The sequence below is a fragment of the Acomys russatus genome, chromosome 21 (assembly GCF_903995435.1).
Source record: "Acomys russatus chromosome 21, mAcoRus1.1, whole genome shotgun sequence".
In the NCBI taxonomy this organism is placed as follows: Eukaryota; Metazoa; Chordata; class Mammalia; order Rodentia; family Muridae; genus Acomys; species Acomys russatus.
The window spans coordinates 25,039,518-25,052,821 of NC_067157.1; the positions used below are offsets into that span (position 1 = coordinate 25,039,518).

Consider the following 13,304-nt stretch of genomic DNA (forward strand, 5'->3'; position numbering starts at 1 on the left):
AAGTTCCTAAGGAATCCTGATAAGACACAAACTTCTTTCATTTACTTTCTAGTCTATTGGAATCCAGTGGCTAGATTGGGAGCCTGGCTCGCACATGAGGCTTATCAACTAATCTCACAATTTCCCATCCTTTCTTTGGAACCAAGAGTCCAAACTACAGCTCCACAGAGAATTGTAAACGGAAAGAGAGCCGACCAACCAAGCGCCCTTTAAGGAGTGGTTGCGCGGGCGTCCTCGTCCCCTCCCAGCCTGCGCTTCCGGCGAGTGACGTCACTGCCGCGCGCCGACGCGCCAACCAGCGCCAGATTCAAATCTATGGCTCTGGGGTCTGGGGAGGACCGCGGCGTGTGAGCGCGAGGCGTTCTCCTCAGCGGCCCTGCAGCTGAGCCGCCCTGCGATCGTGGAAGTCCGGGCTGGGGGAAGCGTGACCGGCCTCGAAGATGGCGCTCTCCGCCACAGTCACGAAGCGGGTGAAACGCAAGGCGCCCCGCGGCTTCCTCAAGCGCACCTTCAAGCAGAAGAAGCCGCACCTGCGTCTGGAGTCGTGCAGCGACCTCCTGGTGAGTCGGGCTCCCCCCCCCCCCCCCCCCCGCAAGGCCTCAGGCCCCGTAGCCACGGCAGGTGGCACCCAGCCATGTCCGGAGGCCGATGGCATCTTCTAGACCCGGCGGAAGCTTTTTAAAGCTAGGCTGTCAGCCGGAAGGGTGACTCCTTCGGAAGCCCCGCCCCTTACTGCTTCCTGGCCAAGCCATTTGGAAGATTGTCTAGCTTTGTTTCCTTGAGTCTAATCTGGAAGGCAAACTCTCTAAAAACAGATTTCGGCCTCCTGCCTCCCCTGGCCCCTTTATGTTGTTACAGACCCCATTGCTCTATGGCTGCCGCGCAATGTCCCTTCCTAAATGTCTGTAATTCAAAAGTGATCGTGCAGCCGTGGATTCACTTTTCTAGGCAGGTTACTGAGCGCTCTTCAAGTTTCTAACTTTACAGGACTCACTTTTCAGACCCATTTACCTGAAATATACTGCTTTCCAAAAATTGGCTCCCATTAAACAGCAATGTTTCTGCCTTGAAGTAAATTTAGTTCCTATTCGTTTTTGCTTTTGTTTGTTTGTTTGCTTTGTGTGTTTTGGGTTCTTCAAGATAGAGTTTCTCTGGGTAGCCCCCGACTGTCCTGGAACTCACTTTGTAGGCCAGACTGGCCCTGAACTCATAGAGTTCCGCTTGCCTCTGCCTCCCAAATGCTAGAGCTAAAGGTTTGTGCCTGGAATACATATCCTTGTACAGAAGGAACGTGGTGTCCCCAAGTTGAACCATAGGAGCACTGCCTTTTTCTCTTTTCCAGGCGAAGGTGAAGAATAGTAATTATTTTCCCAGTCTTGCCATCTGTTGGCGTCTCACAGCGTTACTGTTTTCTTTGAGACAGGGCTTCATTTATGTAGCTCTGGCTGGCCTGAAACTAATTTGTAGATTTTGTAGACCACGCGGGCCTTGAAGTCACAGAGATCCACCTGGCTTTGTCCCTCAGTGCTAGGTTTAAAGCTGTGGACCAAACCTCTCTTTAAGATTTATTTAAAATTATTTTTCCTTATGTGTGTCAGGGAGTGAATGTCATTATCTGTGGGTGCCCGCAGAAGACAGAGGAAGTTGTGAGAGCCCTTGTAGCTTGAGTTACAGGTGGTTGTGTGCCACCTGGTTGTGGATGCTGAGATCTTGACTCTGCCACAGGAGCTCTAAATGTTCTTAACCACTGGGCCATGTCTCCAGTTACTGGTATTTTGTTGTTGGTTTGTTTGACTATTGTAGAATTGTCTGCCTCCCCCTTTTTGATTTCTAGAGCCAGAATATAGCCCCACCCTCACCCCCACCCCCAGGGGGCAATGACAATACTTCTACTGTCATTTGTTTTTTTTTTTTTTCCCTTTCTCATGGGCTGGAGAGATGGCTCAGTGGATAAGAGCACTGTCTGCTCTTCCAGAGGTCCTGACTTCAATTTCCAGCACCCACATGGTGGCTCACAACCTAAACTAGAATCTAATGTCCTCTTCTGATGTGCAGGTTAGAGTACTCGTACATAAAATAAATAAATAAATATTTAGAAAAAGAAAAGAAAAGGCAACAGTGCTGGTTTTTTTTTTTTTTTTTTTTGTTTCTTTTTTTCTTTTCTTCTTTTCTTTCTTTTTTTCTTTCTTTCTTTTTTTTTTTTTAACTCCCACTCCTGACTGTTTGGTAGTGGTTGAAGTAGTGTGAATTGAGCTTCCCTTGGAATACAGTTTCGATAGTTTATTCTGTTTTCACTGGTGCCTAAGAGAGAGAGAAAGCCACCTGACGAGGAATGTCTAGGCAACCACTGTTGTAGTTAATCTAGCAGTGGAGTCTAATAAAGTTTATTATTAGCCCTAAAATAATATTAAGGTGCTAGCAATCAATGAAGACACAGACACTGTTATATTTTAAAATAGCTTTGGTTTGACCTGGGGCACAGTAGATATTAATCCCCTAAACTACATCCCATAGTAGAGCAGGTATCCCAGTCCCGTTCCATCTGCTTCTAATAATTTCTATCAAGCTACCTCCCATCCACAATCCCAAATCCTTGCTAATTATCATCATCTGGGCCAAATCTCCGTCCATGACGGCCATTCGTTTCTTCCTTCTCACCCATGGCCCTGGCCTTCCTTCTCCCACTTTCTCCTGCTTCTCTCATCCTCTTCAGGTCTCTTTCTCAAAAGCCCGAGATCCTTAGCCACGCCTATCCCCATTTGCCCTGCCTGGATATGTTGGCTGTTTATTGGCCAAATAGCAATAAGTTTTAAGGCAAGATTACATAGCAGTCTTGGGGCACAGAGACAGCATGCAGTAATTAGCATCAAAATACATCAGACCAGCCTCCAACCCACCACTAGCTAATTCAAGAGGTTGCCAGCCCAACTTAGTTTCCCTTTCTCTGTTCTGGGTGACCTGCGAATATTAGGTCTCTCGGGTGGAGTACTCAGGCATCAGGGGAAAGAAACAGAGTTGGAACACATCTCTTTGTAGTGGTGGGAAAAGGGACGCTCCTTGGGTCATTTATTGCTCCCAGGTGATTCTTTTGTCGGCTACAGTTTTTGTTAAGCAGTCCCAGTTTAGTCTCTTGTTGATTGATAGCATGTCTTTGCTTACAGCTGTCTGCTCTCCATTAGCTTCATAACCTTACCCAATAAAGTGTTCCACATCATCCATAAAGTTCATTCCATCTAAAAAGCACCCTTTATTCCTTTTCTCTGAATACCATACCAGTCACTGGAATGTTAATACTGTCCCCGGTGTTTCACAACTCCACACTGTCTCCCTGCGTAGTGTGCAGCCTTATGAGGTGAGCGCCCCATCAGTCTGCGACCGGGAAGCAAGAGCCTTTTGTCTTCTTTGGGTTTAGCAAGATGTACTAACACTTCTGAGTCAACTTATTGCTTGGCATATTTATACCTGATACAAATAATAGAAGAGAGAATGTTTTAACTGATTGTGAGGAGTGGGCTGGCACACCTGAGAGTGGCTGGAGATTAGAAAGTGTAAGTAATAAACTTCCTGAAGATAGGTCATTTGTGTTAAAAAAAAAGCGTATGATTTTTATAATATTTATATAATATATTTTATATATAATATTTATATATTATCTAATGATGTATGTGCTTTGCTTTTAAAGATTCATTTGAATTGCTTACTCTTTGTTCACCGACTGGCAGAAGAGTCCAGGACAAATGCTTGTGAGAATAAATCTAGAGTTATCAAACAGGATCATGTACTGGCTGCAGGAAAGGTAACATGTAAATTCTCTCTCTCTCTCTCTCTCTCTCTCTCTCTCTCTCTCTCTCTCTCTCTCTCTCTCTCTCTCCAGGGAAGACTTTATTGGTTTTCAATCCCAGGGTTTAGTCCATCTGTGGGGGGAGGGGTCAAGACAGAAACCCAAGCAGCTAGGCATATCACATCAGTCAACCAACGAAACAATAAAGAAAAGATTGTTTTCTTTAAATAGCTTTGTCCCCTCATATAATGTTGAGGACCCCTTGCCTGGGGAACGGTGCTTCCCTTGATGGGCTGCCTCTTTCTGACCACAAAGACAACAAAGACAAGAGTGGGAACAGGAAGATACAAGCAAGGGGATAGCAGTCAGGACGCAATACGAATAAAGCACAATAAAAACTATCTAGAGCAGGTTGGCTGTTCTTTTCAAACAAGGGTTAGCCTTAAAAATGCTACTATGGCCTCCATTTTTGTGTGATTCAAGTAAATTTTAAAGATTTTTATTTCCAAACACCTGTAGACTCACATGATGCAAGAACAGTTGAATCACAGTTGGATAAAGTTAGGAAGGACCATGAGAGGTGGACCACAAAGAAGCTTGCTGAACTTTGTTTAAGGACATTTTGGAACTGCATATAAATACACAATAGACTCAGCATTATGTAAATTTGTTTAAGCCCATGACTTTTTTTTTCTTTCTTTTTTTTTTTAGTACCCATATTAATATCTCTTTGCTTAGAGTGGTGCTGGCCTGGGTTACAGAGCTGCATTGTGCATGCCCTGGCAGTCTTTATGAAGCTTCAAAATGCTTTCCAATGGGAACAGCACTACTATTCCTCACAACAAATAAGCACTTTTGAAAGCAATGCAATGACTGAGAGCATAAGAAATATATGGGAGGGTTTTTAATTTAGGCCTTTGTTTTTTCTAAAAATTTTATTGCCTTTATTATATGCCCGTGTGTGTGTGTGTGTGTGTGTGTGTGTGTGTGTGTGTGTGTGTGTTGGTCCTCTCCACAACGTGGGATCAAACTCAGGTCATCAGACTCAGCAGTTAGTGTCTCTACTTGCTGAGCCAGCCCAGGGGACATGAAGTCTGATTTTCTTTTAAACATTTTTATTTTTACTTACTTATTTGGAGCTAATTTAGGCCTTATCAACCCAGTATTTTTACAACTAAATATTTCCCTTTGTCTTGTTTCTGCAACATTTTGCTTTGAATTCTGTATGTAAAATATGTTACTCAGTCCAGCTGGTAAAATTCCAGCTTAATTGTGAGACATTTTTTGTTACAAAGCATTTATACTGATTGATACTGCTTTGTAGATGCTTTGAGTTTAAGAACATACTCTAGATCATTAATTTCTTGCCAGTCAGGGGGCTGGGGACAACACACAGCACGACACCCAAGACCTAGTTTTGACACTTTGGGGTTGTAACTGGCAAGGCTTGTGAATGAACGTGACTCTGAAACCAGGTTTGGGAATATAGGGATGTTTCACGCTTATTGACAGAAGTAGATTATGTTAGAAACTCTAGGCACTTACATTGCAGATCACCAATATGGTATAACATGTATCTTCATTTCATTTCTCACAGGTAATTCTGAGGAAGAGCAGAGGTTAGAGGCCAACACGTGTTTAAGAATGATTGCTTGTTACTTTAAGTGGTAACAGATCATGACAACTCTGTATCAGTTCATTTGTGGATTATTAAAAAGCGTCTCTGTGAGCAATATGTGCAGTTTGCTTTTCTTAAGGAGGTTTTATTCATTCGTGGCTCCTCAGCTTCTTGCTGTGGTGTTCCTGTGCATGATGTCATACTGGATTCCATAGCCTGAGGAGACACACTCCTTAGACTTGAGAGCATGCCTTTGCATTTAGCCATGGTTAATTGCCTCAAGAGAGCAACATGCAGTAAAATATGGGTACATTTGAAGTATGTTAATTTTTTATGTATTCACAAAGCATTCCTGTCTATTCTGTACTATTGTTACACTAATACTAACAGTAAAATTTCTCAATTGGAAGATGATAGGCATGAGCTAAATTTGTTAAAAAAACCTCTGAAAACAGCAAACAAGGAGATCTGAAGCACACTGGCCTGCTTTCTTCACATCACGGGATTTGGTAGCTAAGACATTTTCCCACAGCAGTCATTTAGAAGCTTATTACATATCACCCGATATTTCTCAGTTTTCATTCCGAGATGATTGAGATTGCGTGTGGAGCTGCAAACCTAATATAAACATATACTCTACTCTAAGCACCCAGTTTCCCCAGCGGTTACATCTGACATACAGTGTAATATGCCAAAGCATTTGGTAACGGGAGCAGTCTATATGTAGCTCCATGATGCTTTATCATGTGTACAGGCTCATGAGGTTTCTAAAACTAGTACGTAGAGCTATCTCAGTTCCACAGAGCTCTTCCGGATTCTCCTATACTCATCCAGCTGCCATGCCTTCTACCAGACCACCACCCCTCCCAGCTGCCCTCCAGCTCTATAATTTGGGGAGTGTTATACAAACAGAAGCATATAAGAAATAACCTTTGGAGATCTCTTTTTCTCAGAAATGCCCTCATTTCTGTTCAAGTAGTTGCATGTGTTTGCTGCTGGGTGGTGTGGACGCGCCATATTTGGCATAGCTGTCTGCTTATTGAACATTTTCATATGTCTAATTTGGGGACTATTATAAATAAATTTTCTATGAATGGTTGTAAATAGTTTTTTTTTTTTTATGTGTATGAGTTTTCATTTTTTTCTTTTTTTCTGGGAAAACTGCCTAGAAATTTGATGAATGGGTCAAACGGCAAGTATATGTTTAACTTCAAAAATAAACTAAATAACTATGATAGAGTGATTGTGCTGTTTTACATTTTCACCAACAGTGTATGAAAATAATTTTATTTGCCTTCTGGTAAATATTTAGTTTTGTTAATTTACGTTTAAAAATTTTAGCTGTTCTTACAGGCGTGTGGAGTTTGAATTTACAGTGCACACATTGCACAGTGTCTTTTGTTTTGTTGGGGCTCCTATTACAACTTGCCGTATATTGGGAATCTTACAAGTAGGTTTCTTTGTATTAGTTGTGGTGAGTAGATGTCCAAGATCAGAGTGCTCACAGAGGTGAGTTCTGATGAAGTTTATATGAACTTATTCAGCTTCAGCTTCCAAAGATTTGGGAAGTGCAAATTCTGTGGGAGAATGATTGTAGTAATTTTGAAGGATTTAAGATGCAATCTAATCTACAGATAAACACTTAAAAAATTGATGATATAGAACAGCCACACTCTAATAGCATACATTATAATTATACACTTTTTCTATAAAATAAATTTATATATTGGCTGAGATGGCTCGGCAGATAAAGACAGATGCCATACACTGATAGAAGCCTAATGGCTTGAGTTTGGTACCTGGAAGCCATTTTACAGTGGAAGGAGAGAACTAGCTCTGCAAAATTGTTCTCTAACCTCCACCTGCATACCATGTCAGAAATGTGTGTACAGACATAGTAATAATAAAATAAAAATTAAAGCAATATAGTCCTGCAGAATTTTAACAGAGGCAGACCCAGGTTTGTTTGTTTGTTTCAAGATGACCTGTATCAGACTCCTTTATTTACAAGTACAGGGCAACTGATTTGCCATATAGGAATCTAACATGCACAGTCTTGAGATTACATAGTGAAACCAAGATAGACTGTAATCCTCAATTACCTGAGCACCAGCCATGTTAGGAAGTGCCAGATTCACTTGCATCAAACACAAACATATAGCCAAACGACTGTTTCTTTCCTAGGCCAGTTACCAAAAGGTAAAGAAAAAAAATATTTTTTCTTTTTGGAAATACAATTTGGAACCTGGATGTCAACCTAATAGAGAGGCCCTTTTAAATAGATACTAGAAGATTGTATGCGTCAGATTATGCATATATGTCACAGAATACCAAGAAAGTCTATGAACAAGGGGATGCATTACTTTTTTAATTTAAGTTTATTTTTTTTTAATGTTCACTATACATCCCAATTGTAGCCCTCTCCCTCATCTCCTGGCCCCACTTTCCCCATCTCCTTCCCTCACCTAGTCCTCATAGAGGGGGAGCCCATTTCCCCTATCAACTGACTCCAGCCTACCAAGTCTCATCAGGACTGCCTGCATCCTCTTCCTATGTGGCATAAGGCTGCCCCACCAAGAGGAAGTGATCAAAGGGCAGGCAACAGAGTCCATGGCAGGGACAGGCCCTGCTGTCCTTAATTGGGGACCCACAAGGAGACTGAGCTGTCTATCACCTACATCTGAGTGGGCACACTGGATCCTTTCCATGCTTTGTCCTTGTTTGGCTCTGTTAATCTTCTTGTGGAGCTCCTCTCCCCTCTGGGACCTTTTATCCCCCACACTTCCATAGGAGACCCGGTGCGCTACCCAAAGTTTGGCTGTGGGATTCAGCTTCTGCTTGGATCTCCTGCTGGGTATTCATATAGGCATTACTCATAATGGCCAGAAACTTGGAAACAACACAGATGTCCCTCAACTGAAGAATGGATAAAGAAACAGGTACATCTACACAGTGGAATACTGTTCAGCTATCAAAAACAAAGACAGTGTGAAATTTGTCCGTCAAAGGATGAAGAAGAAGAGGAGGAGGAAGAGGAAGAAGGAAGCAGCAGCAGCAGCTAAGTAACAAGGTGGACTGGGAAGGATGTTTAATTTTCATTCAGAAGAACAAGTAGACACTGGAAGCAGTTAAAGAGAGGGAATAGGAGGGTAGCCTAACATAGAAGGGAGATGCATTATTTAAAAACAGTAAAAACAATAGGGTGTTTTCTTCACATACATGAAGAAATCCATGAATAAAGAGTGAAGTTATGCCAGGTCTTTTTGTTTTGTTGTTTTCTTGAGACAGGGTTTCTATGTGTAACCTTGGCTGTCCTGGACTTGCTTTGTAGACCAGGCTGGCCTCAAACTCACAGAGACCCACCTGCCTCTGCCTCCTCAAGTGCTGGCATTAAAGGCGTGTGCCACCACGCCTACCTATGCCAGTCGTTTAAGACAAATATTTTAAACATCGGCCTCCTGTGGAAAAGTGAGAATTGGAGAAAATAAAGCCCTTAAAGGAGCTGATTAAAACATTAGAGTCATCAACCAAATGAGTCTAAAGTAGGAAAATTCAAAAGATACGCCTCTTGAGAATTAAAATCTCTTGTAAATTTCTACTAAAACCAAATATTTCAAGTAAACCTGAATGCTCTGACTTAGATACAGGTTCTAGAGTCAAGATCCCTGAAAGGTGGTGGCATTAACCATGTCAGATCACAAAGTCATCAGGGAGTCTAGCCAAAAGATCAAACTTGCCTTGAAAAGAGGCAAAGGTAAATTGAGCCACAGAAATGGTGAGCACAGAGAGCTCAGTGTTGGTCCTATATCATATTCTAGAAGCTGCCAATTGTCTTTTCAGGAGGCCTTGTTTCAGGTTCTACTGCATACCTCGTGTCAAGCAGTGAGAGAACGATTCCCTAAGTACTGCTTCCATGGGGTTAATGTGGTGCTGCACCTCACGGGCAGCTGTAGACTATTTGAAGGTGAGGGGAAGTTTTTTTTTTTTTAAAGGTAAAGTTGTTAAGTATGATATTTTGAAACATGAGTTTTGTATACAGTGATCAATACCAGGAGTGGCATATGAACGGGCTTAACAGACAATGGTTGTGCAGATATTCTTAGAAAAGTTTTTACTTATATCTGTTTGTTTTTATGAAGTGGTTTTGAGTCTCCTGAGAGTGCTTCTTGTTGTCAGGAATATAGACATGTGATGCCTTCCATGGCTTCTCAGGTTTTAAAAAAATTCTTCTTCTTCTCCTCCTCCTCCTCCTCCTCCTCCTTCCTCCTCCTCCTCCTCCTCCTCTTCTTCTTATTATTATTTATCTTTGCTAGTTAGGGCTAGACAAAAAGGACTCCCTGTTCATCCTGGCAGCGTCAATACTTGCGTTGTCTTAAGCTACCTTCTAGCTTTGTTTCATGTTCCTTTATTATTTTGCTGAATAGAATGTAAACCTTTCTAAGGCAAGAGCCTCTCATGCAGGTTTTTATTTAATTCCGAAATAAGAACTTGATTTCAAACGGAAAGACTTGAAGCATCAATTCCTCCAGTTACACATGGCCAGTAGTAATGTACTTTTATATAAATGCATGGCCTTCCTGAACTCTGAGAATAACAGGTTTTTGAGAACCTAACACAAAGAATAATTTAGAAATATTAAACTCATAACATTGAGGTTATTCCTTTTGATGTAATTGTGAGGCAAAGAATGTCTATTTTGTGTGTATTCTTTATATGAGTGCTAAAGCGAAGTGACTATTTTACTGAAAAGCCATCTCTAGCATCTTTTTCCCCGATGTGTTCTCCACGTCTAGCCTTTCTCCTATAATCTTGGGGTGGTTGCTAAGGCTTGAACCCAGGGCTGCCATTGAACAATATTCCCAACTCTCCCTTAATTTTCTTTAAAATATATTTCTATTAAAAAAGGTTCTTCAACCAGCCAGTGGTGGTGCACGCCTTTAATCCCAGCCCTTGGAAGGAAGAGGCAGGCAGATCTCTGTGAGTTCGAGGCCAACCTGGTCCACAAAGCAAGTCCAGGATAGTCAAGGCTACACAGAGAAACTCTGTCTTGAAAAGCCAAAATAAATAAATAAATAAATAAATGTATGTATGTTTTTCAGAGTTAATTGTCAGACTGGAATAATTTTTCTTGATTTGTCTAAGCTACATATAGTAAGATAAAGTGCTGGAAGAAAAATTGTATCAAAGATACATCTTCTGTAAAGTTGGAGTAGCTTTAGCTTGTATGCTTAATTTAACTTAAAAACATTTCTAGTTAATGTAAAAACATGCGATGAAAGGAAAAATGGCTAGTTCTGTTAAGTCTTTGTATGCTTATTCTGACTGAATCACAGCCACCAGTACCTCTTTAGTGAATAGCAGCACTCGCTACAGAGAGTATGGTGTCAATTGGAAAGCATCTGAGGTTTGTCGGCTGAGGCCATGAGGGCTAATAGATCATCGTAGGAAAGTCATTTGTCTCAGAGGGGAGGGTACCCTCAGTTTAATGGCTGTACTGGTGACAAAGAACCAAGTAGAGGCTGTAAACTGGCAAGGCAGGTACTGTTCATGCCCTGCAGGGAAAAAATAATTGAATTAGTCAGTTCTATTGAAAAATTAAATTACACATACAAATTTAATTTCTGGCTTCATTTAAAAGTTGGACAATATGGCAGTAATATAGCCATAATCAGTTGAACCTAAGTAGCAGCTTCTCCTTTCAAGTAACCCTCTTTGATTTATTCCACCTAGGGCTGTTTTACTTTAACCCAGCATCTGTAAGCGAGTTTTTCTTTGACTGAGTTCACAATCCATTGGAAACCTGGGATTTTTATTGCTATATCTAGGCAGTTTCACTGACACATGCTATTCCTGACTCAATTGTGCTCTCTTTCTCAGCATAGTTTCCACAATTCTCTCATGTTACTACTAGCAATGGTCATATATATCCTGTTGGTTTCAACGCTTACTCTATCTACTGCAGTTCCAATAGAGTAGCTATGTTCCAGGGAAGCTGGTCTCAGGCAGTAAAATATGGAAACATGCTTGAACGTGTCCAGTCAAGGATATTTTCCGTCAACCTCATCTCTTCAACCTAAAAGGAACTCAAATTTAAGACTATGCAGGCTAGGCAAAACTGATGTTCAACTTACAACTGTTTTAGACATTCTGTTTTGAGTTCCCGGAAAATAATGCAACATAGGACTTGGCTCTTTGTACATTCAGTATCAAAACAGAGTGCCCTAAACTGTACTGTTCGCTACATTAACTTTCCCCTTTACAACACTGTTCCAAGAACCCTAGTACCAGATAGCCATTTGTCCCACACTCAGTGCACTGCTTCTCCACTTGCAAGTTAGGTAGGTGCACTCCAGAGTTACTTGAGGATGGTAATTTACTACAAAAGGTATCTGGGATGAAAACTGAAGTCCTGAAGGCTGGACCGATATACTACAACGCTGTTGTTAGCGGAGCATTTGGTGACATTATTTGAAGGGATGAGTAATAGAAGGCCGCTCTTTGTAGCCACATGACCAGGATTGGGAGAGCAGAGGCTTGTGGAAACTTAGTTCATACACTTGATCATTGAGGTGAAAGCTGACAACGAGTTTGCATGTCTTTTGTAACAAATGAATGACCTTATGATGGCAATATCTAATGTGGAATAAAGCTCCACAGGGAATAATTTTAACAAGAAAAGTCTTTAAAATCACTCCTTTGGGGAATGTAAGTCACAAAATTAACTCCAAATACATTATAAAGTAATAATGCCAACTATTCTGTTTTTTGAACCTTTGTTGATTTCCTGCCTCATGAATAACTCAATATGAAAAACTCTTACGGCACTTAACGATTGTAATTTTGGATGTTCTTATTACCAAAACTGAAAGCCATTCTCCCACTATATGGGTCAGCATGCTAACTCTTAAGTCTGTTACCTGAGTCTTGTTTTCAGCTGTATCGTTAAACAATGTTTAAGCTTTCTCTTGGAAAAAATTGAAGGCCAGATAGTACATCCCCATAATCATATAATTTGGCCCCAGAAGAGCACTCCACATGTGTACTCCATAATGTGGCACTGGCTGACAAAAGAAAAGAGGAGCACAAAGTACAGAGTTTCACTGTGCACTTCCTGGTACTGTTTCCCCTCTGTGTGTGATGAGCTCTGCGGATGCTGGTTCACTTGGACAAAGTCACCATGAGATGACCTTATCCTTTGTGCTCAGTTCATCCTGTACAGATCTTTAGGTAAGTGCCATGTTCTGCATTTCTAGCTAATGCATTCCTGCTGTGCATTAGGTAAGCAATCAATTAAGCTTTATTATAGTTTTAGATTATAGAACATAAGGAGAGATCTAGGATAAAAGAGTGTAGTGTGTGTCCCCTAATGGGATGGAGGACTAGGGGATGTTGAATAGGTGAGAGCAGGAAACCTCTTTGACCTATACCTCTGCTTACAGATGGTACCTAGTTTATGCTGCTGTTCATCAACAGTCGCTGAGTAGGCAGTGACAGAGCTGATAAAGAAAAGGGTGCATTGCGAAGAGAGTGGCGTGATGTCCCTAGTCTTTGCTATCACCTAAAGCTATGTTCATGTCCATGGGCCGGACTGCCTTAAGGGATCATATTTGGCATCCATGGCCTATGTTGCCTCGGTGGCCATGTTGATGTCTTGGTCTGTGCTGTAGTAGAAGGCCATGTTGATGTCTGTGCTCTGGACTGCCATTGAAGACTATGATGAGGTCTGTGGCTTGTGCTGAAGTCGGAGACCATGTGGAAGTCAGTGATCCATGTGGTACATGCTGTTGCCAGAAACCGTGTGGCAGTGCATGATCTGTGCCTCTGTTGACTGCAATGGACAAGGAAGTTCCTTTTGCAGTGTATTGATGACTGCAGACTCACAGCCTAGAGAGGGGGACATAGAGA

At 41.5% G+C, this 13,304-nt stretch overlaps 1 protein-coding gene across 1 annotated transcript; it reads left to right on the forward strand.

Moving 5' to 3' along the window:
- The first annotated feature begins 311 nt into the window (after positions 1-311).
- Positions 312-5,515, forward strand: Cenpw (centromere protein W). Its single transcript, XM_051164043.1, has 3 exons — positions 312-560; positions 3,683-3,796; positions 5,379-5,515. The coding sequence occupies exons 1-3, from the start codon at positions 441-443 to the stop codon at positions 5,403-5,405; spliced, it is 261 nt and encodes an 86-aa protein (XP_051020000.1). The 5' UTR covers positions 312-440; the 3' UTR covers positions 5,406-5,515.
- The last annotated feature ends 7,789 nt before the right edge of the window (positions 5,516-13,304 follow it).

Excerpts from the sequence above, each read along its gene's own strand:
- Cenpw (XM_051164043.1), top strand. The coding sequence starts at position 441 with ATGGCGCTCTCCGCCACAGTCACGAAGCGGGTGAAACGCAAGGCGCCC. Across the intron at positions 561-3,682 it reads AGTCGTGCAGCGACCTCCTG|ATTCATTTGAATTGCTTACT; the intron begins GTGAGTCGGGCT and ends TTGCTTTTAAAG. Across the intron at positions 3,797-5,378 it reads ATGTACTGGCTGCAGGAAAG|GTAATTCTGAGGAAGAGCAG; the intron begins GTAACATGTAAA and ends CATTTCTCACAG.